This window comes from Excalfactoria chinensis, chromosome 3, assembly GCF_039878825.1.
Source record: "Excalfactoria chinensis isolate bCotChi1 chromosome 3, bCotChi1.hap2, whole genome shotgun sequence".
Taxonomy (NCBI): Eukaryota; Metazoa; Chordata; class Aves; order Galliformes; family Phasianidae; genus Excalfactoria; species Excalfactoria chinensis.
The window spans coordinates 100,012,495-100,034,132 of NC_092827.1; the positions used below are offsets into that span (position 1 = coordinate 100,012,495).

Sequence of the window (21,638 nt, forward strand, 5' to 3'; positions counted from 1 at the left end):
TGCCTCAATCCTGACCATACATGTCTGCAACTCCTTCTACGCACTGATACAACCTTCAGCAGATTACTCAAGCTGCATATAGCTAAAGCACGTATGCATATCTAACTTTCTACCTCCATAAAAAATCAGTTTTAAAATAATCCCTTTTCTCTCTAGAAAAATCAGGCCATTGCAATACATGCTTTCTTCCACTGTTGTAATTTGTTGTATCTTATAGAATTGTCTTTGGCATCACTTCTTCAGACAGAAGAAAGGTGGAAAAGTCTCCAGCAGTCAGTTTCACACAGTAGCTTTCAGCCTGTTCTGAAGACAAAGAGCCAGAACCCTGTCCCAGCCTCAGGGTGGTCCTTTATTAATACCACCACATGGATGGCAATGCATGAAAATACAGGATATGTTCTTGTAAGCAGGATCCTGGTTTATGAATGGGGCTGGTCATTCATTCATTACACTGAGTCATCTGACTCTTCCAGTCTTCTTCTGCCTCAGCAGCAGTTGTCCTTTCCAGTGATGTATGGCAGCATTCCTATCTTGCAGAGATACAGAAAAGAGGACAATGCAGTAAGCAACCTTTGGTGGAAGAGACACCTTTGAATTGTCTTCCAGATACCTGGATGAGCTGCAGAATAGCAGGTCATTTTTTGTGATTTCTTACTTTATTACAAGGGAGTAAGAATACATTTATCTTCATAGCAATAGAATTACTGCTTTTTATTTATTTTATTTTAGTTTATTTTATTTTAGTTTAGTTTATTGTTTCTTTCACAGGAGACTTAAAAGCCCCACTGTTCTTGTACATTCCTCTTGGTCACTTCTTCAAGCAATTTTCAGTCATCAAGCGTCTGAATGAGAGATGAACTTTGTAGCTTACAGTAAATTTTTATAATTGGTGACTTTCTGTATTTACACTGCAATAATGTTTAGGGTCTCTAACACCGACCAGAGCCGTTACAGTAGGTATTGTATAAATGCATAGAAGAGATTATGTTTCCTATAGAGAACAAGAAATGGGGCAGATAAGGAGCAATCCCACAATACCCTGTGCCTAGGACAGACCAGAGTCTCACTGTGCACTAGAAATAAGAAAAGAGAAAATAGCTGTTTTCCAAGTATAATTATTATCCAACACAAACAAAGAATTTCAGAAATATACAGTTAATAACTTTGTGGTAAAACTAATTGTTACAGGTCAAGCCACAAACAAAAGTCCGAGTCAACATTTGTGTGTCAGAACTGTAAATACTATTTCAGGACACACAAACACAGACTAGAATGACTGTTCTGCTTTGATAGAAGTATTAAGTCATAAGTCGGATGCAATATTAATAGAATATGCCTAATGCTTTTCTAAATATGAAGTAAAGCAATTGTTTGGTATTAAAATGATTGTGGTTGATGGACTAAATATCTTACCCTAGGCACTTTATTTTTTCTTTTCCTGAAGTCTATAGAATTTGTGATGTATAACTAAGCTTACATCCAAGAACAGTTATGCTGCAATGCATGGGCATATAAAATCATTGCTACTATGACACACATCAGCTTCAGTGCAAGTTTCTAAATCCAGGAGTAGTTTTACAGCTGTCAAGATGGTACCTATTCTTCTTTAACTAGATTAATTTCATACGAAGTTCTTCCTTTCAAGGAAGCTCTGTGTCACGAAATTTGTCTGAAACCACTAAACTAGCTGTCTTTCTTTTTACATTGTGTTTAAAACTTAAAGGTAACAGATACTTCACATACAACACAGTCTGTAAAACATGGAAGGCGAGAAAAAGACTTCTCATAATTGCGAATTTGACACACTATATGACACTATATTTTAACGATGAATGCAGTTAAAAGACACCCCACAACAACATGACATTCTCCTTTAAAATAATAAAAAAAAAGCTTTGCTGTAGCACCTGATGGGATCTCATCAAGGAATCAGCAGTGCAATTCCTTGGTATGAATCTCACTTGTCAATGAAGAAAACATGTGAGGAGCTCTCGATAACACAGAAACAAAGGTTGGAATCACCAGAGCATCTCTGTGGGTCATCTGGTTCAACCTTCTGTCCAAAGCAGGAAAAAAGTAAAACAAATCACAGTTAGCTGAGGTTACTCAGGACCTCAGGGAACCCAATGAGAGCATGTCTTTGCCTTTGCTTCTCAAGACAAAAAGCATCTGTAGTGAGGTAGTCATGAGTAGCAATATACACATTTAGCTGGCTGACTTAATTATCTGAATACATATCTCAATAATTATTGCTGTTGCTAGTAGTCTAAAAACTCTTAGAGGCAATGAATTTAAAGTTATGTTAAGCCACTTCATTTCCTCTTAAGCACTTCACATAGGTTTGTGTAAAACTTCATTTGGAACACGAGCATCCTGCTGTTGGCTACTTCTGTGATGCTGTGGTATGTTTCATGCTCACTAAAGCCTATGCAGACAAGGGCTCCCAGCAATGAACTGGGCTCCAAGCGTAGCTCTTAGAAATATGCTCCTTTCTGGGGGGAAAGGGCAGGATTACAAAAAAACCCTGTTCACAGTAAGCCTTTTACCAAGAGGTATTTATACTGAATGCACCATGCTAATTTAAGGTCTTCAGGACAAGGTTCATATATTCTCTTTTTTTCCCCCTCTCAATTACTCAACAAATTAGCTTCACAGAAGCTCTACCCTTTCCTGGTATGGAGAAAAGTCCCTGAAACGCAATCTGGTTTTAATGGCTTTGGAGATGTTCTTGGCTTTTCCTTGACAGATATCCATATAAGTCATTGTGAATCCAACTACCGATGAGTAAGAGCCATGCTTGGAGCTTTGAGAAGTAAGCCTCTATGAAATAAGAGGAAAAGGGTACAGAAACAATTCTTTATGTGAAGCTCAGAAATCAAAAGGGCCATTTCATATATGCAAATATTAATTCATAGCAGTGAACGTAATGACGAAGGCAGACCTTCCAGGCTTACATAGCCTTCTGTTCTTTATGCCCCTATGGCTTTTAAAAGAAAAGGAGCAACTATATAGAAGCTCTACCTATCTCTTCCTGAAAAGAAAAGGAAAAAAAAGAAAGAACAACACCAGATGGCTACTGAGGAAAATATTCAGTGTTTAGTGTAAGCTTTTGAAGGGTTTTTTTTTAAGGACAGGCACTAAACAGTATTCTAATGAAATCTGGGATTAGTTCTCTAAGATTCTGGGGAAATGCTTTAAGTTGGGCAGTCAGAAATAAAGTCAGAATAGATACATTTCTTGATAATCTAACTACATTATCCATAAAATGCCAATTTCCACAGAAAAGGAGAGCTTATTAAGCCTCTCTTTTGAAATCAAGTTTGAGTTTCTCCTTGCTAAATATGTCATATGAATGTTAATTTTAGACCGTTGAGAGCTCATTGATTTACACTTTCCAGTAATCATATTTTAGTACTTAAAATATGGGAAAAGACCGATTAGTATCACGGACACTACGCTGTCTGAAATAAGAACATTGTTAAATAATGCATGCAACAAATTTTTATACAAGCAGTAATTAGATTTCTAGGATTACTTGAATATTATAATAGTCATTTCATTGCTGCTACTATTATTAATTTTAATAATAGTCTCATTTAACTGGCGATCAGTCCCAAAAGAAGCAACACAAAATGAGTTATCATACATCTTCATTTTCACTAAAATATTACATTACACAAATTATGGAGTAAATAACAAAATGCAATTAACTTCCCAATGAGTTACAGAAAATGGCTGTTAAAGCCACAAAGTAGTGTCAAACAGTTGACGTAGTCTGGGTTGAGGGATGAGGAACTGCTGATTAGGTTTAAAAAATGGCTTAATAATAGGAGAGAATCTTCTTAATGGGAAGCTTTCTTACACAGCCTGCCAGATTTTTTCCCCCAACACAGAGCTTCTACAACATCTAATTTCTTATGTCATCACTTTAACATCATGACATTCACATGCCAATAACTACATACCGAATGATGCCATTGGTTACGGGGACTAAAAGCACTGGACTAGAGATAAACATAAGGTCACTTTATGGTTATGTATTATATGCTTGTGCATAGGAGGTCTGAAAAATTTGATGCTAACTACTTCTGTGGAAAGATGACAGTGCAATCCTTATTAGAATTGTTCATTAAAGAAATACATATCTTAGGAATAAAATACCAGCAGAAAATGAGGAGAAACAGATGGGGAAAATGGAAATAGATTGTCTCAACCTTTAGCCCCATGTAAGGAATTTGTTCTGCCTTTGAAAATGTTTGGTTTAGTCTCCCGACTCAGATTTTCAGAGGGCTTTAGCAATCCTTCTGTGGCACACATGCTGGTAATGCTGTATCTTGGATCAGCTCACAGGGAGCAGAGCTGATGGATGTGCTCCCAGTCCTGTGTGGATGGGCAGGATGAATCCTGATTTGAGTACAGAGGAGGAAATACTGAGGTCAGGACAGCTATGTGACAGGCTGGCACTACACCAGGGGCCTATATCCTCGCACAAAGACAAGGCTGAGCAGAGGATGTGTAATATCCCTACATCCCACCTTGAGACTCTATTACATACACCTATTCCACATGCACACTGCACACATTATTTCACTCTCCCCTGCTTCTTCTTTTTTCTTTGCTTTCTAAGCCTGCTTTTCAGGCTCTGCTGTAGCAACACATAATAAATTAATCCTTGCAATGTTTTGCCATGGTCAGGCCAAAAGCTACAAGTAAGCATAAGTGGTCCGATTCTAAAAGAAATAAGTCTTACTCCAGTGTAATAAATGTATTTAAAATGTGGTGAACCTGAACACTTCTACTGCTGTAATCACTGCAGACCCAGACTGAACGTTCATGGCTTTGGGTTTATTTCTTTCTCTTTCCCTCTTTATGAATATAAATAAATAATTTTAAAAAAGCAAATAAGCATTCACAACAAAACCTAGAAGCTGCCATTGTCTTGTTTCTCAAAAAAGACTGATGATATTTTCATGAAAGTCAAGATAAAATAGACAACTACACTGATGCAGAGACAAAAAGAGATACAACCACAGATTGCTTCACACTGTCTTTTTCCCTCTTTCCATTTTTTCCTCCCCTAAGTTTAAAATAACGTTTAAATACTTGCTTGTGTTGCCAGCAAGCAGCTTACATTGCCAACATAAGTATCTAGGAACAGAAGCCAAGCCCTGCATTACTGTGAAAGAACAGTAAGAAGGTAACAAATAGATGTGCATAGACCATAACATCCCCCAGTCTTTCCATTTGTAGTCCAACCCACAATGATCTCTCAACAGAGCACGTGGCAAAGCATGAAAATTCCTGTATTCTCATAACCATCTGCAGAGCCTTGTTTTAATTTTGCAGCTCATGAGATTTGTAGCACCGTAGCAGACATCCCTGTTCACTTTGCGGGCTGCAAATGCCATAACTTGTGGATAACTTCTTAAAGACATGATAATGAGGTGCTCCTCCATAAAAACTACACAAGGAAGTCACTTCTTATCTTTTTTCTTTTCTGGCAATACCTCAGACGTTTTAAGGTGGTAAAGATGGGGAAAGTGGATGTGATCATAGTTATCGCTGCATATGCTGAAAATCAGACAGCCTTAAAATAAGTCTTTGTACCCTTCAGATTCCTTTTACCCTATAAATTTATCTGTGGATTCATTTTATCGCCTTTATACATATATACAGTTGTATATATATATATATATATATGGACAGCACAATTTCTTTGAAATGAGGAAGAGGCAAAACATAAGAGTTTCCCTAAAAACAAAGCTGGCCTTCAGAAAGCTGAGATAATGCTAATATTGCTCTCTCTCAGGTCTGAGTGTTATTGAACACTCAATAATAATAATAACCTTGAGGGTTACTGAGCGGATCTGCCAGTTGCAGGATTGCCATGGACTGCCAAGTACTGGGGCAGCACGTCCTCTGTGCTCCTGGAGCAGCTTTATTTATGAACCTTTATGCTCCTGTTGTAAAGGAAAACATTTATTGCTACAGAACAGAGTAACCCAGGGATCCATGGGGACATGAGTCTTCATAACCTTTGCTTTCTTAGACTGATTATCAGTTTAGAAGCATATTAGAGCTGACAGGGGTCTCTTAGGAAAAGATAACACTTTTTTTTTCCCCTCCAAAGTGTCTTTGGGTAGACCTGTACTTGTTCTGCCATCCTTACAAACATTTTTTTACAGATTTAAACCCCATTTGAAACTATCAGAGTTTTGAAACAACAGTATCTCATGAGTGGAACTTTTGGCAGAGCAATTTAGGAGCTCACTGAAAACCAAGTTTTGAGTCCTGGCACAATACGCTGTGGCAAATGGCCTTCCTGGGGCTCTAACTCATTCCATCTGGAACATCCAGGGTGATATGGGTGGAGACGGAGCAGTAGGGAAGTGTTTGGGGAGGAAAGGCAGCCCTTCACCCAACACCCTTATAGAAAGCTGTCTGCCCTCTGCCAAAACCTCTCAACGAGGCTTGCTTTCTTGTCCTCAGTTTCCTTTTTATGGGAGAAAAGGAGCACTCTACAGTGATGCAAACAGGAAAGAACTGCTCTCCAGAGAAGTGCAACTACTTTCTCCTAATAATAACAGAGAAGACAAGCAATCCGGGCATTTACAAGGGTTTGGAGGAAAATGCAATCCAGATTCTTAAACTGGATCCATTTAGTTGATCACTTGCAAATTCGCCCCCTTCCACTTGGAGGTGAAAGTTATCAGCCAAGGGTTTCTGAATGGGTAGCAACTGTTGCTACGGATCTGAGGTGAGAAATAAGGGCTGTGCTCCTTCACTAGCATTTTACTGGGGTAGCCTGGCATTTTGTGGACAATACATGAGGCATTACTAATCATCCAGACCACCAGGAATGAAGCTGATCCACTTGCTTGCCTAAATGCTGAAATTATGTGAAGGAATGTATGTATGCAGAGGGAAAAACACCAACGAAAACAGAAAGATAAAAGCATTCCTTGGAGGGGTTTGGGTGTACCTCACACCTCAAGCACAACACGCAGCATAGTTTCAGCAATGAAGCTGTAGTCAAACACCCTTGAAAATACTGACACCTTGAAGCCTGACACAGGGTTGCCTGTTCCATTGCTATTGCGGCACCGAGCGTATCTGGGAATGTGCAAAGAAGGTTCTTCCTCCTCCCAGCCCAACTAAGCAATTTTTTTTTAGTAAGGAATAGAAAATATTTATTGAAATGTAGCAAAATCAAATGAGAGGTATTTGAAACAAACTAAAAACCCATCTAAACATAAAGTCAGTAACAGAAATCCTGAATACTTCAGAAGAAGTATCTCTCAATTCTTCAACAAAGGCTAAACAGCAAACAATTACTTCAGTGTACCCGCTAAAATTAGTGCTAACCAAAAGAAATGTTCGTCACTTCCACAAAGTAAGATCAAGATTTCTACCCAGAGATCCTTTCCAACGCTCCTTACCAACTTCAGATAACTCTAATCCTCATCTGCTGAAACATCTGCTATTAAATGAACCAACTATAAAATAAAGTGAACTATTTAAAGCGCTATCTAGTCGTCATTTCCACATACTTGTGCCACATCTTGCTTGTTTTTATGAAATCACAAAGATGCTTCTGTGCGGCGACTTAAAAGATCAAAGTTCGACATCAAAGCCAACAGCTAAAAGGTAGACTGAGCCCTGAAAGTTCAGGAGGTGGGCCAGAAGCACAGAGAAAGGCAGAGCTGTTTAGAAAGTCACAGCCAGTGACCTTTGGTGTTTGCAGGGAAGGCATCCGTACGTTATTCTGCAGCAGAGGAAGTGCAGGTCAGTGGAAAAAGACACAGCACCCAAAGTGATTCGGATTGCGCCCTCTGAAGCTTAATTCAGATTTACAGTCACCAAAAACCCATTTTAAACAACAGCCTAATTCAACGTACTATCATTTGTATGTGCTTACTGAAGCTAAATGGAAGAAAAATCAGCCTGTGTTATTTTTTCCATGGCAAAATACTTTTGTCCCCTGGTAAATCTGCACACCCTCTCACAAATTTCTCTGGATTTTTCTCCAAATATGGAACGGTGCTTTTTTCCTCCTTCAAATATCACACCCATTGCTTCCAAAATGCCAATCAAAAGCAGCTGAACCCAAGTGGTGGATTGCCTTAAAATTACAACCCAGCAAGTGATTAACTTTTTAAACAAGCCTCTCCCTCCGTATCTTCAGGCACTATTAATTTGGATGCAAATTATTACGCTAAACATGTGGAAACACAACTCAAGGGAGCAAAGACAATTTCACATTATCCTAGCAAGTTTGCTTGAGGAAAATGCACTTTTTCCCTATGTTGGACATTGGGGAGCCTTGCTTACTTGCCTTCTGGATGGAAAAGTGTGTCGAAACCCTAGTTTTCTCTGCGGAAGCCACAAGCAGTGTGTTTAAGAGCCACCAGAGCCACAGGAGTGTAATCACAGCCATGGGTCCCGGCTGGCAGGCTGCTGAGGGCTGCATGATAGCATCCATTTATCAGCATGCTAGCACTCAGCCACAGTCAAAGGTTTTGGCTCTCTGTAATTTAACACAGTACAAAAAGATTTTCAAGTCCAAGCGGCTGAGGAAACGTCCGATATGAAATATCCCTGGTTAAAATAGTCATAATGGCAAAAAAAAGCGTAAGCAATAAGTGACATCTAAGGTCTTACTTACCATAAATTCCCGTCGAAATGCAGGGGAATGCCTGTAAAACAAATGAAAGAATGAACATCAGTGGGATTTCTGCTTTCTGAACTTTTTATCAAAACCAAGGGTATTTTTAAGTGCTTGTTTTTCAACGCCCAGCGATTACATACTGGAACCTTCACTGTTAAGACATTCAATCCACAGGCGTTTTTATGTCATTACACAAAACATATTCCATATGTTTTCCTTACTGCCATGTTACTAAAGGCACATTCTTTTTCTCATCTCAAGCGATCAGCAACATTTGGACCTAGAAACATTACTGAAACTCCTTTTTGCGCTAAGAATTATTGCTATGAGCTGAAAATTAATGCTAGCACAGTAGAAGAAAGTTGTAATCTCTGGATATGGCTGGACGATGTTCCTTCAGCAGTAAAATCAGCCTGACCAGCTTAAACCCCTCCCTCCTCTGCCTCTTGGCCATGACTTGGTTCACCATATATCCTCTACTTTTGCTTCACTGAACCTTTCCTTTTTAACCTATTTTGTTTATTTTTCAGCCATAAGGTTCAGGATGATGGGGTTTAGGATGTGACACAACATACAGCTGCACTGGTACGAGTCAGGTGTGCAAACTGGTGCAGGGAGAGGAGGGAGAAGGTGACAGGAGAAAAGAAAGGGTACATTTGGGAGTCAGATTGGACACCGAAGAAAATGCATCAAGCAGCACTTTGTACTAGCAAGAACAGCCATTTACATTTATTAAGTGTGAGCTTTGTCTGGAGATTTTCACGCTTGCAAGTTGGATTCAGCTTTCCATCAGAAGAAACCAACATTGTATTGGGGGCACGGTTTCATGGCAGGGATGATATCCTTTGTATGTTGGTGACATGCGATATCACCTTTGCCTCCCACCTTGGACTGACTGTGTAGGTATGAGAGAGCACCTGGGACAGGAGGCTCAAATATCCACCCTGGGGCCAACTCCAGATCCCCCTGGCGATGAGTCATCTTACAAAAGAAAGGAATTCTTCTTTACTTAATGACTCAGGAAAACATTATTCAAAGTTAATGCTTTCTTTATATTTAACCAGGGAATTAATTAGGGAATGGTGATTAAGAAAGGAGAGGTCTAATGGAAAGAATACAGCCTGCCCTCCCCTCTGAAAATACTTAAGTAAAATAAAGTGGGGGAGAATTATAGTCTCATTCCTTCTCACAACCACTACAACTTACATCCTGAAAAATACTTAGCTTTGTAGTTTGTACCCAATAAATCACAATGAATCAGCTCTTTAAGGAAATGAGGAATGGAGGGGAAAGAAATGCATATGGCTACATAGCTCCGGCTGAGGTGACAACAGACACTCCAGCAATAAAGGAAAGGCATAAAGGCTGATTTTGTCCAGTTGAGGTTTCAAATCTTAAGAGACAATTGCTGCAAACACGGGTTTTGCTCTCATTTTTCCACAACTAAAGTAATGCACCTGCCTTACTTCTAGCAGCCATAGGGAATGAGAAAGGGAGGATTCAGGTTTCTGCTCCTGCTGGCCTTGGAACTAACTGTACACTGGGAAACAATCTTCCAGCACCTCTGAAGTCCCAGCAACCTGCAGCTTCACAGGCTGCATCTCACAGGGCACCTACGGGATGCAGCACCATCAATGCAACATCATCATGCTGGGGGTCCACAGGCTGGGGAAGGACAGGCTCTGCAGCCCCTAGCACCAGTAAGAGCATCACGCACCACCTCCCACTGTGTCACTGAAGATTTAGTGCCCATGAAAAGCAAAGGGCAGGTGGCTGGTACAGCATTCAAGTGAGATGGCTTGATGCCCTGATGACCATCCTGAAGGGATGTGCAAGACCAGCCATTGGGTTCAGCACGGCTGCCTGGATTTCACAGAATGCCAGAGCAGCTGAGGCTGGATGGTTCCATCAGGTCCAACCCCTGCCTTGCTGTTGCGTTTATCAGGGCCCCGGGAGTCAAACGCCTAAAGGGAATCCTGCACCATGCCAGCGACCAGGCTTCCTTTTCAGCTTTACTCAGAAAAGAGGAGATGACACAGCTGCATTTCTAGCACTGTATGACAGACGCTTATCACATTTCTCCGTCTTCATTGACAGAATATACTGCTCAGAGGCTGTTTAGCAAGCTTTAGCTAGCGATCTGAGCTGTGCGCTTCTTAATATCTATTTTAAAATTACTGCGTAGACACATCATAATCATTACCTTACTTTCAGTTCCTATCGCCTACCCGAAACATATTGGAGTGAAGCTGCAAGACTGTGTAAAATCCCATCAAGCTCCTTCCAATACCAGTCTCTGCCATAACTTAGGTGAACTTCTGCCCTCTCCCTCATTCAGAGATGATCACTGCATATAACCAGCAGGTGTAATTTCGTAAAACATGACAGCACTTTTATTCACTCAAGAAAGGCCCATGCCTGAGATCGCATATCAACTATGTTTCCTCTTGGCTCCTAGGGAGACAATTTAGTCTAGATGCCAGGTTGAAATTACTGGCAGAGCAGTAATGGGGAACTCACAGCATGGATATCAACATACGACAATATTTGGCTTATGGACAAAAGATGTTAAGGTTTCTAACCTTTTCTGTGCATAATATCTTAATTATATATTTGATTTCAATAAAAAATCCAATTTCGCAGTAGGAAACATTCATTCCTATTACCACAATAAAACGTTTCTCATCTTAATTTGTTGTCAGTAACTGCCATTTATTGACTAACCTTTAATTTTGTTGCTACTGAAGGAGCGTGTTTGCCTTACTTGGGGGCTAATAAGCAATGCTACCCTGGTAGCACTCACACCAGATACAACACTGGAGTAAAACACAAGAAATAATGGCAAGGACTTCCTACTCCACTGCTGCCATCATCTAGAGAAACAGACTAAATTAAATCAGCTGTGTGAATACTGCAAGACTGAAATTGATTTAATTCCTACAGGAGAGGATGTGGGTGCTCAGCCCCTGGTACTCTCTAATTTAATGTTTCTTTACTAAGGCTACAGCTAGCAGTGCTAATTAGGCTGAAACATAATGCAGTTTCAGGATGGAAATTTACAATAGTTACCAGGTGGAGGCCAAGTTGGACTCAAGACACTTCAATAAGGGGGACCTGGGTATTAAATACTTAAAGGCTTGTCTACAATAGGGGGTTCTAGCTCACACTGAGCCACAATGCATTAACTGTTATACATTAGATTCATACAACTGCTAGGTCTATGTGAGCAGCTGCCTCCTACCGCAGCCCTAATAATTGCTTCCACAGAGCAAGGGCTTTCTTTAAATTAAGTGCTCAGCATTCTGCTTGGGCATCTCAGTGTCATTTCTTCCGCGACTGAGCCCCATACAAGGTAAATACTTGTCTTCCAGCAGACAAAAGTAATATCAACGACAAACTGAGTTTTCTCTGATTTCAGTGCATCACATCATTAAGTGGACTAACTAACATTCATGCTTGAGAGTCATTCCTTCATGCAGCAGTTCACTACTGAAAGCTCACAAAGAACTTGGGAGCTTTTTTAAGAAGTCCTTGTTGTTCCCCAAACTGCAAGTAGAAACTATAAATACATAATTGTTCAGTGAAACCCAAAGTTCTTAACAGCTCCTGCTCCTTTCCATAACGTGAGGTGGCAGCCAGCCTTTGTTCAGTTCAGCTGGAGCCTTCATGCATTAACTGATGCTGGGTTACCTCTCCTCCCCTTGCATCTTTCTCCAGAGCCTGGTAAAGCTCTATGTTCTGAACTGTCTGCCTTTATCTCCATGACACTGCCAGGACTCACCCAGTCAAAGCCCCCTTTTCTAACTCTCTTCCTCTTATTTGCTAGCAAGAAGTTGCCTTGGGCTTTGGCTTTGAGCACTGCACCAATACAACTGTATTCTCCATAGTGGCCAAGAAAATCATACACAGCACTCTGCCTGCATTTTATAGACCAAAATCAATTAAACTTGCCTTCTACTTTGAAATATCATACCTACAGAGTCTTAGCAGCATTAAGAAATTATAGAACTACAAACATCCAAGACTAAAGAGACCCAAAGCTCCAAAAACCTAAGTGCCGAAGCACTCACTATGTCTGAAACAAATCCAAATCACGGCTTCAGCACAAAAGAATGTCCCTCTCCCGTCATTCAGGGCACCTGACCCAAAACCCAGCCTGCCTGTGCTCTGTTATATGGGCCTCTGTTGGTTATTTTCTTTTAAACTTGGACCCAAGTTTTTGTTTTCCAGCTTCCTTTATTTACACCAAAATATTACAGTAAGATGAACTCTGCACAGAGTGCATTCTTGTCTTAAAAGGAGCATGGTGAGAACCTTTGCTAGACAGTTTGCTGTGCAGTTGGTGATTGCCTCATGTGATGAAGTGGAAGGCGAGTGGGCAGAGAGGAAATTGCTTGTTTAAGAGGAGCCCTGATGGCACTGCTCTGCCGTGATTCACTGGGGTGAGTGCCAAAGGAAATGCAGAGGCAAAGCAGAGGATTGCAAGGCAAAGCTGCGTGTGCTACAACAATCTCTTCTGGATAGATTTATACCAGTAATATGGGACCTTTTCACATCGTAGGTTCCCATGTGTATTTTCAAAAAGTTCACTGTAAGTAAATACATTATTTGTAATAACTTCTTAGAACAGCGTGAGTTAATAACGTTCTTGTTTCCTTGTCACTTACCTACCTCTATGACTCTTCTTGTGCACCTGAAAAGCAATGTTTTACTGCCTAAATCCTATGCTTTCTGCCAGGAAAGAAAGAAGCATAGAAAGTATAAGTATCCTTTAACATGCAACGCCAAAAAGCTGTTGCATATGCATCATAGCATTATAGAGTATGTGGATTATGGCACAGTACCATGACAGCTAAGTATGAAGTAAACCACAAAGTAAACTAATCTAAATTTCAATTGTTTGGGTAATGAATCATTTCTATTCACAACAAGATTTTATGATTTAAATCCAGTAGGTGACGCAGAGGCAAAGGAGAGAATACAGTGTTGTACGTCTATTATTCAGAGCATGCAGTTGGGGTGCTACAAGAACAGGGAACACACAGGACCTCAGTCAGGAGAAATGGAGATGGGGAAAAAACTGCGTGGCTGGACACAAGGCTGCTCTTCGTTTCCCCTTCCTTGGCTGTCAACGTGCATTCTGTAGCTCTTATTCCCCCTAAGTAGTGCTGACATTTTGAGACGAGTTGCAGTGGTGGAGCTAGGCTATGAAATGGCAGAACAGCATGGTCCTGGATGAACTTAGAGAAGACCTTTCCATTCTTTCAGTGGCAGCAAATGACATTTAGCCACCATCAGTGCTCCAAACCCATTACAATAATTATTATGAATGTACAAGCAGAGGGATAGAAAGCTGGAGATTCTTCAGGCTCATCCATGCCCACTCTGGCAGCATACATCAGACAGCTGGTACCCACAGATACCAGTGGGCACAGATGGGCACCAACTACCTGCTACAGCCCACACTCACAGCATTCCAGCTCCACATTAATACACACCACTCTTCCCACAACTCCTTTTCATTAAATAGCAGAGATACTGACTCTGGCTTGTGTCCCTGCCTTGGCTTTCTGGTAAAATGCTTACAGCTCTTTGTTGTTTTGGTTAGAAACTGATAAGTAAGGTTTGACCTTGCCTGGTCTCCCTTTTACAGTGACTTAGAATATATCTCTGCCACACCTAGACTTCTTGAGGGCCCTGGAGAAGACAAAGAAACCCAAATTGCAATGGTCATACCTCAGGGTCAACAGCTGTGTTGTGCAGATGCTGACTTGTGGTATGCAATGACAAACAGCATCATCTACACCCACAGTTCAACAGGAAGACACACAGAGGCCCAGGATAGCGAAAGTGATGTAAGCACACCAGCTAGGCACCCGTGGGCCAGCAGCAAGCAATGTGGGCTAACCCCAGGAGAACCGGGAACTTACAGTTCCTCTCCCCACTTCACTTCTGCAAGTCCAAACACTCTGAACCCAGTTACAGGCACCGTTTTCCAGAGTGTAACAGCTAACTCCAGCATCACATACACTGCTACTCCCACTGCTCAGCCAATGCTCCTATAAATGAGTGCCTTACACACCTACCTCCAAAAAGCACCTGACCCTAGAACCTCCAGTCTGTTGGACCTCTTACACTGCACAAAATATTCACAGGGTAAATACACATCTATTTATGACAGCAGTAACATCAAACGTTGAGAGTCAGGTTTCCACTAGTTTTACCAGAAAGATTAAATCTGAAAACTAAGCCGTTCCATAAACCATGAACTCTAATACTATCCTGTCACCTTTTAAAATTCCTTACATTACCACTTGGGAGGAAAATAAAACTCATGTTATTTCCCACAGTCTTAATCTCCACTCATAAATTCTGAGCTCTAATTTAGCGAACAACATATTTTGCAAATCACTATAATTCAGGGAAGACCTATTAACAAAAACTGTAAATGCAATTTCCTATACAGAAAATGAAGAGAAAAAAAAAATTAAGTGGAGGAAGCGAATAAGAGAACATTTAAACTCAGTTTTCATTATAGACCCTATTAGCATGTTTATTAATCTGTCTTTAAAGAACACAAAAGTAATCACTGCCTTAAAAATGGAAACGTCCTTTTGAGTATGTCGGATCACACACAAAGCACTGCGCATTTGTTGCCTCATTCACACAGGGAACATCCTTGAAGGGCACTGAGAGCTGATGAGATGCTGCTCAAAGAACTACAGTGCAAGAAAAGTACTGAGGAGCCTCTATGAAAACGTACAAATTACTTACAGCAGCCGTGCGTTCTAACTTGGTATGAAAATATTACTAACATGGATTTTTGAAGTCTCTGAAAGCAGTTGCTGCAGTGAACTATGCCAAACTGTTGAGCATTACAGTAACTGAAACGGAATGGAATCTACTTAAGGGTGCATCGCTGGTTTATGGTCAGCTTGCTGTCCACTGGGAATCCCCACATCCCTCCCTGCAGAGCTCTCTTCTGACTGGCCGCCCTGCAGTGTGCACTAATGCACAGGGCAGTTCCTCCCCAGGGCAGGCCTTTGCATTTCTCTCTGTTGAACTTCTCGAGGTCCCGGCTCTCCAGCTCGTCGACATGCCTCTGAATGGCAGCACAGCCATCTGGCTTACCTCCTCCCAGCTTTGTGCTGTCTGAAAGCTCCCTGGGGTGCATTTTGCCCATCATCTAGGTCATTAATAGCATTGACCCCGCTATTGACCCCTGGGGTACACCGCTTGTGAGTGGCCTCCAGCGGGACTTTGTGCCACTGCCCGCTACCCTTTGACCCCCAGCAGCTCAGCCAGCTTTCAATCCACCTCACATGTAACAACAGAATACAGACAGGATCACGGGAAGTCGATTTATAGGACAGCATCTGCCTAAGGTGTTCAGAAGTCATTGCAGCTGAAACACAAAACCTCACCAATTAAAGCAGTAAAAACACAGACGAGTAGGAGGAAAGAACAGTATTCTGAATGAGAACCTGGAAGAGAATTTCAACTTAGCTTTTTTCTACACCAGCCTACAACAAAATGGGCTTGAAATGAATGACAACTAACTGATTTGGAACATCACCTACGATGGGCTTTTAGTCCCAATAGAGAACTGGGGATTTTCCTCGACTCTGAAGAAGAATAAATTGAAGATGTTGCATTTTTCGGGAAGATACAGGGATATTCACCTGTGGGCTCAGCATTCATCAGCCCTTCAGTGCTACATAGCATGAAATCATTGCTAGGTTTTCCTTCAGTCTTTAAATTGTATCTGATTATTTAACCAAGAGCTCAAACACGCAACTTCCTGTTTAAGAACAGCTCAGATACTGCCCTTATTACTTTTTAAAACAAATAATGATAGAAACTATTTTCAGAAGACCATAAATACAGCGTAACCATATTCACTTCCAAAAAAAACCCACAACGCTGGTGTATTAATGGATCCTATTTCTTCACCCTTGAAGGCCTCCTTTGCAGTAGCACTTTGGTACCTCATCCCCACTGGCATATCTCTGCTCACAAGATCCTGTGAGATCCATCGACCTTTTATGCCCACGTGGGCAGCGAAGAGGAAAGCTAGGAGCCAGCTTCCTCTCAGTAAGCCATGTCAAGGCTGGATTGCTGGTCTCTGATTCTCCCCACAGTTAATAAAGAGGGTAATTCAGCTGTTTCAGATCAAATGAACAGCTCTCACGGGGAACCACTGAGTAAAGAGTGAAGCTAGATACTGAAGCTAAATTTAGGTGAAACAAATCTCTCCCTAAGCGCAGGAAATCATACATGTTTGCCAGAAAGCATATTCAGGAACTCTTTCTCTGGAGTCCTAACCACAGAAATATTCTTTCCAGTGACTCAATACAAAATTACTCCTAATGAAAAATGATGGCCCAGACTTCTCCAGCTCCATAAGGTTGTTAGGTATAGTGGTCAGCCTCATGGCTGCCACGGCAAAACGGAGCCTCAAACAGTCCAGGAAAAGGTCTGTCTGGCAAACACACATGCCAGCAACAAGCAGGCACCTCCAGGCCAGCTAATACGCCGCTTCCCAAAAAGGGAGAGTTAAAGACTACACAGCATCCTCAGTCTTGGCTACCAGTCTCATTTCGCAGCTAGGAAAACCAGATCTGCTGGCCACAGTGCAGGCTCTTGGTAATCCAGAGTGACTCTCACACTAAGGGACAGAAGAGCTCGGACATCCACCAGTTTTCAGAGGAATACAGACACTGAGAGCTCAGCCTGAGCCCACGCAGAATGACAGCAGAGGACATAACTAATGTAGCACCTGTAGCACACCTACAGAACAACACCAGCTTTGCATCCATAATCTTTCATAGGGAAAAAAGAAAAAGAATTAGTAGGAGCCCACAAGAATTACGTTAATATAAATACACGTCAAAGAGATATTCAGTGATGCAGCTGCAGAAGCTTTACTGATTTCAATAACTGCTCCATCTGTAACATTAGCTTAGATCATCTTTACTGCTCCACCTAAACCAACCACACCAGGAAGGGCAGTTGCACCTTTTATTGTGGTCTGATTCAGATCTGAGTAACCTTGCAAGGAAAGGCCATTAGATGACATCAATGTAGTATTGAGATCATTCTCTGACGACTTAAAATAATGAGGTAAATTAAAGGGAGACGGAGGCTGAGACTTTCCTATAACTGTCCTTAATTTTGTAGGTTTTAGACATACTGTCTCTCGAACCTTGGTGCAATTTCAGTTTTACTATTTGTGATATTTATAGCCTCCATTTATATAAGTAACATGTAATTTTAATGCGGGTCTAATGGTTCCAACTGCCATTGACACAGATGATAAAATGAAAAAGAGCAGATACCTCCTTGAGTAAGAGAGTATTTTCTTTTTCTCCTCCCACTGTAGCCACTGCAAAACAGTAGGTTAATGTCTTATTTGGATTCCAACCTTGTTCACACATCAGTGATCCTCCCAGGTGAAGAGGAACAGGGTTATGCAATTGATCTCCCCTAACCCATAATGTCTGTGTCACTCTGGTCCAGGGTGAGCGACTGAGAAGTGTGTTTCTCTTTGAGAGAAGTAAGAGAGATGCTGATTGCCTTGAAGTAGTACGTGATGATGAAAGGTAGGAGACAGGAGCAGACCTTGGGAAATGTCAAGGGAGATCACAGTCAAAATTGCCTTCTTTATCCAGAATAAATAACAGCAGTTGTGGATTTGGTGACTGTAATTCTATTGAGGAGACCCGGTAGAATAAATCATGATGAAGAACCGAGATGCTTCTTAAAGACCAAGGAGGTTATTTGTATTTTTAAACCCATTTTCTCCTGTTCTGGGACACAGTCTCTACTGGTGTTTCTATGGCTACTACAAGTTTCCTCAAGGCAGTATTTTTCCCTCCCCACTTATTCCCTGATGCACGGCCACTCCAGCTTTGTCCATTCCCTCCTTCTGCCTCCCAGTAAACGACAGATTGCTACTATTCTCCCCATCCCAAATTCACTGCTTCCATTATCACTTCCTTTACAGCTGTGGCACATCTGCTTTCAGATCCATTTTACAATTTTTCCTAAGGCCCTTCCATGCTTTCCAAGCTACCAAAGTGCCTGCGCAAGGAGAGCAGCAGCTACAGGCTCCCAGCTACCATCTGTAGCGTGATTCAGAGCCACTGCAGGCAGCAAGAAATCCCAAACTTCAGCTGGAATCCAAATCCTATTTCTACCAGCTCTATTGTTCTCAGGCTGCTGTTGAATGATGTGAATAAACAAGCTGTGCCCATGTTGCCAAAAACAGACCAACAACTCCAGATGCTGCCTTTCTGGTAGGTCACATTGGTTTGTAAAACGCAAAATACCATTCTGTAGGAAAGAAGGGTTTGGAAAAATCAGTGGCAATTGGGCACTGAGATAACAATGAGTTCAGAAGAAAGGCCAGGCCAGGTTTGCAGGTTCTCACACATTTTGTTATTACGAGTAAGCCCCTGACAGTATTTCTACCAGTTTCAATGAATCTGAATAATTCTTCACTCCTCATCAGAAAATGTGTCAGAATCTCACTCAGTAAAAATTCAGTGTCAGTGCAAGGATGACCGTCACACATACTGGAAAAGTCAAAATAAAGAGGGAGAGAAGAAAATAATAATAATAAAAAAAGCATATTTGCTCTAAGCTCTTTCAGTTCTCTTTCAGATATTATTCCGTCTCTCGACAGGTGCTGCTGCAAAAATACAAAGTTAACCATTTAAAAATGCAAGTGTGACTTCAGTTTTCTACATCCTGTTTTATAATGATGCAGACAAGACTTTCCTTTTGGATTCAGTTAACACTTAAAGCCCTGTTAAATTCTTCCTCCATTCGCTGCATGCAAATGGCTGGTAGACACATCTTTAAAATAGTGAGAGAATCATAAGTGAAAGAGAAAGGCAGAAAGATCTACCAACGTTTTTGAACACATATTTCCCAACTGATGAAAACTGCACAAATTAATCAAGCTGAAAGTGAAAAACATATTTGTTGCTTTGATTTCCCTGTCTCTTCTGTCGGGTTGCCCCAAATGCCCCTTTCATTTTTCAGCAAAAGCATATTGGGATCCTTGTGCTGCTGCTTCGAATAGGTTTTGTTGGTAGTGGGTTTTGTTCCTTAAAGGAAAGACAGACATTATTATTCAAGAAACGTTATAAGGAACAACTGCTTGCATTACTAATATGTTATCATTCATGCAAATCGCTTAGCACGAGAGACAAAAGCAGTGTATATACATCTAAACAGCTACGTATGCCAAATAGATGGCATTTCTGGAAAACAAATGGCACAGAGAAACAAAAACCAAAAACCCACAAAGGAGGCAATGAAGAAAACGAATGGAATGAAGAACTTGCATCAGTTGATGGCAATGTCTCAAGTGAGAACAAAAACGTTTAAGAAAGCGGTTTTACAATTTGTTTCTTTTTGCTTGTTTGTTTTCTAATACTCTGCAGAGAATTAAGAATTAACAGAAAGGTTGTACCATGTGGTAAGGGCTGCAGAAAAGAAAAAGGGAAATGCTGGTATTAAGGCCCTAGTTCTTCTTTTCTGCCTTTTCTCCAATCTCCCATTGATTTAGCGAGAGTTCTGTACATGCAGTGACTCCAAAACAGGCCTCTAATTGCTTGTGTTTTCAGACTGATGCAAAGGCATTAGCACTAAGAAATTTCCATTTGTGCTAATGGGATCTGTATGGCCAACAACACTTGTTTTTCTTCCTGAGAATATTCCCCTGGTTCTTGTTCTTTGGAGATCTGCTTCAGGAGAACACTTCTGTCTTGCATTAAAATACAGTTACGGAATTCAGAACTAAACAGTACTTCAAACCATATTGTTTAATCTACGACTTTTCTTCTGACAAGTGTGAAAACGTGTGCAATGTGACAGAAGGTTTGCTATAGTAATTGCATGTTGTGATTGAATGATAGAGTAACAACCACAGAAATAACTGTCTTGCTGAAATCGCTGCAGAAGGTAAGTTGCTCCTGTACAGTTTTAACTTACACACCATCTGTTTTGCCAGTCCTGTAAGCGTTCCTTTAACTACCTATGGGATCTCACTGTTGCTCGTGGAGGCATTAGGACACTTTCTCTGACCTTTGGCAGATCTCTTCTGCAAAGAGCCTCTCTCCCCTCTGTCTCTCTCTGCCCCTCTCCCTGCAAGCCCACCCTCCCCACCTGGGACTCATTCATTCCCACACATCTGCCATACCTACCTCTCATGTCTACTAACCTGCTGCCACCTTAGCTAGCCAAGAGAGGATTAAACATAGCCAAAACATGTAGGTCTTTTGAGTATTTTTCCAGTAGATGGAGACACATCCATAAAGTGCTCGCTTCCCTAAAAGCTGTCATTATTAACCATCAGTTCAAGACTGAAGTAGTATCTCCAAACCAGTATCGTAGTCAAGACTTCTCCAATTGTGAGAAGAGAAATGAATACGGACAACAATTGTGTTGTGGTCTTAAGTTAAAATGCTAAATCACTTGCAATATAGCACTAAGTAGCACTACATTAAACTTTACAGATTAGCATGACTCTGATTCAAAATTTAAAGAAAGGAGTTGAAGTTAAGAAGATTGAACAAAAACCCTTCCATCTGAAACATACACATTGTCCCCTTTAGATACGAGCCTCACACTGAAATAACAAACACAATAAAACTGCATGATAGCATGACACACAATGACAGTACGTTATACTGCAAGAGTAGTAAGGTCCTTCAAATCTAACTTGCAAGTGGACAAAAAAATAAGGGTGGATTTCAAACAAAACCAGCATGTTGCAAGTTCAAAACAAAAGGAGACGCTTCTTCACAAGAAGCACAGTGGATGTTGCATCAATGTTTATGGGGGCGGAAAATCAATATTACAAATTCACCTAAGAAAAAGCCAGTGAGGGATTTAAAGCACAAAGATAAAGTTTGTGGATCGTGAAGTCCTTGAGAGATGAATAGCTGGGGCTAAGAAA

General features: G+C 41.0%; 1 protein-coding gene across 2 annotated transcripts in view; it reads right to left on the reverse strand.

Annotated features, from left to right (window-relative positions):
• The window catches only part of MACROD2 (mono-ADP ribosylhydrolase 2), an 809,651-nt gene that overhangs the window by 269,344 nt on the left and 518,669 nt on the right, over positions 1 to 21,638 (reverse strand). For both annotated transcript variants that reach the window (XM_072330921.1, XM_072330922.1), the window contains exon 7: positions 8,666 to 8,696. In XM_072330921.1, the coding sequence (XP_072187022.1) occupies positions 8,666 to 8,696 (31 nt within the window). The remainder of the gene's footprint in view (positions 1 to 8,665; positions 8,697 to 21,638) is intronic.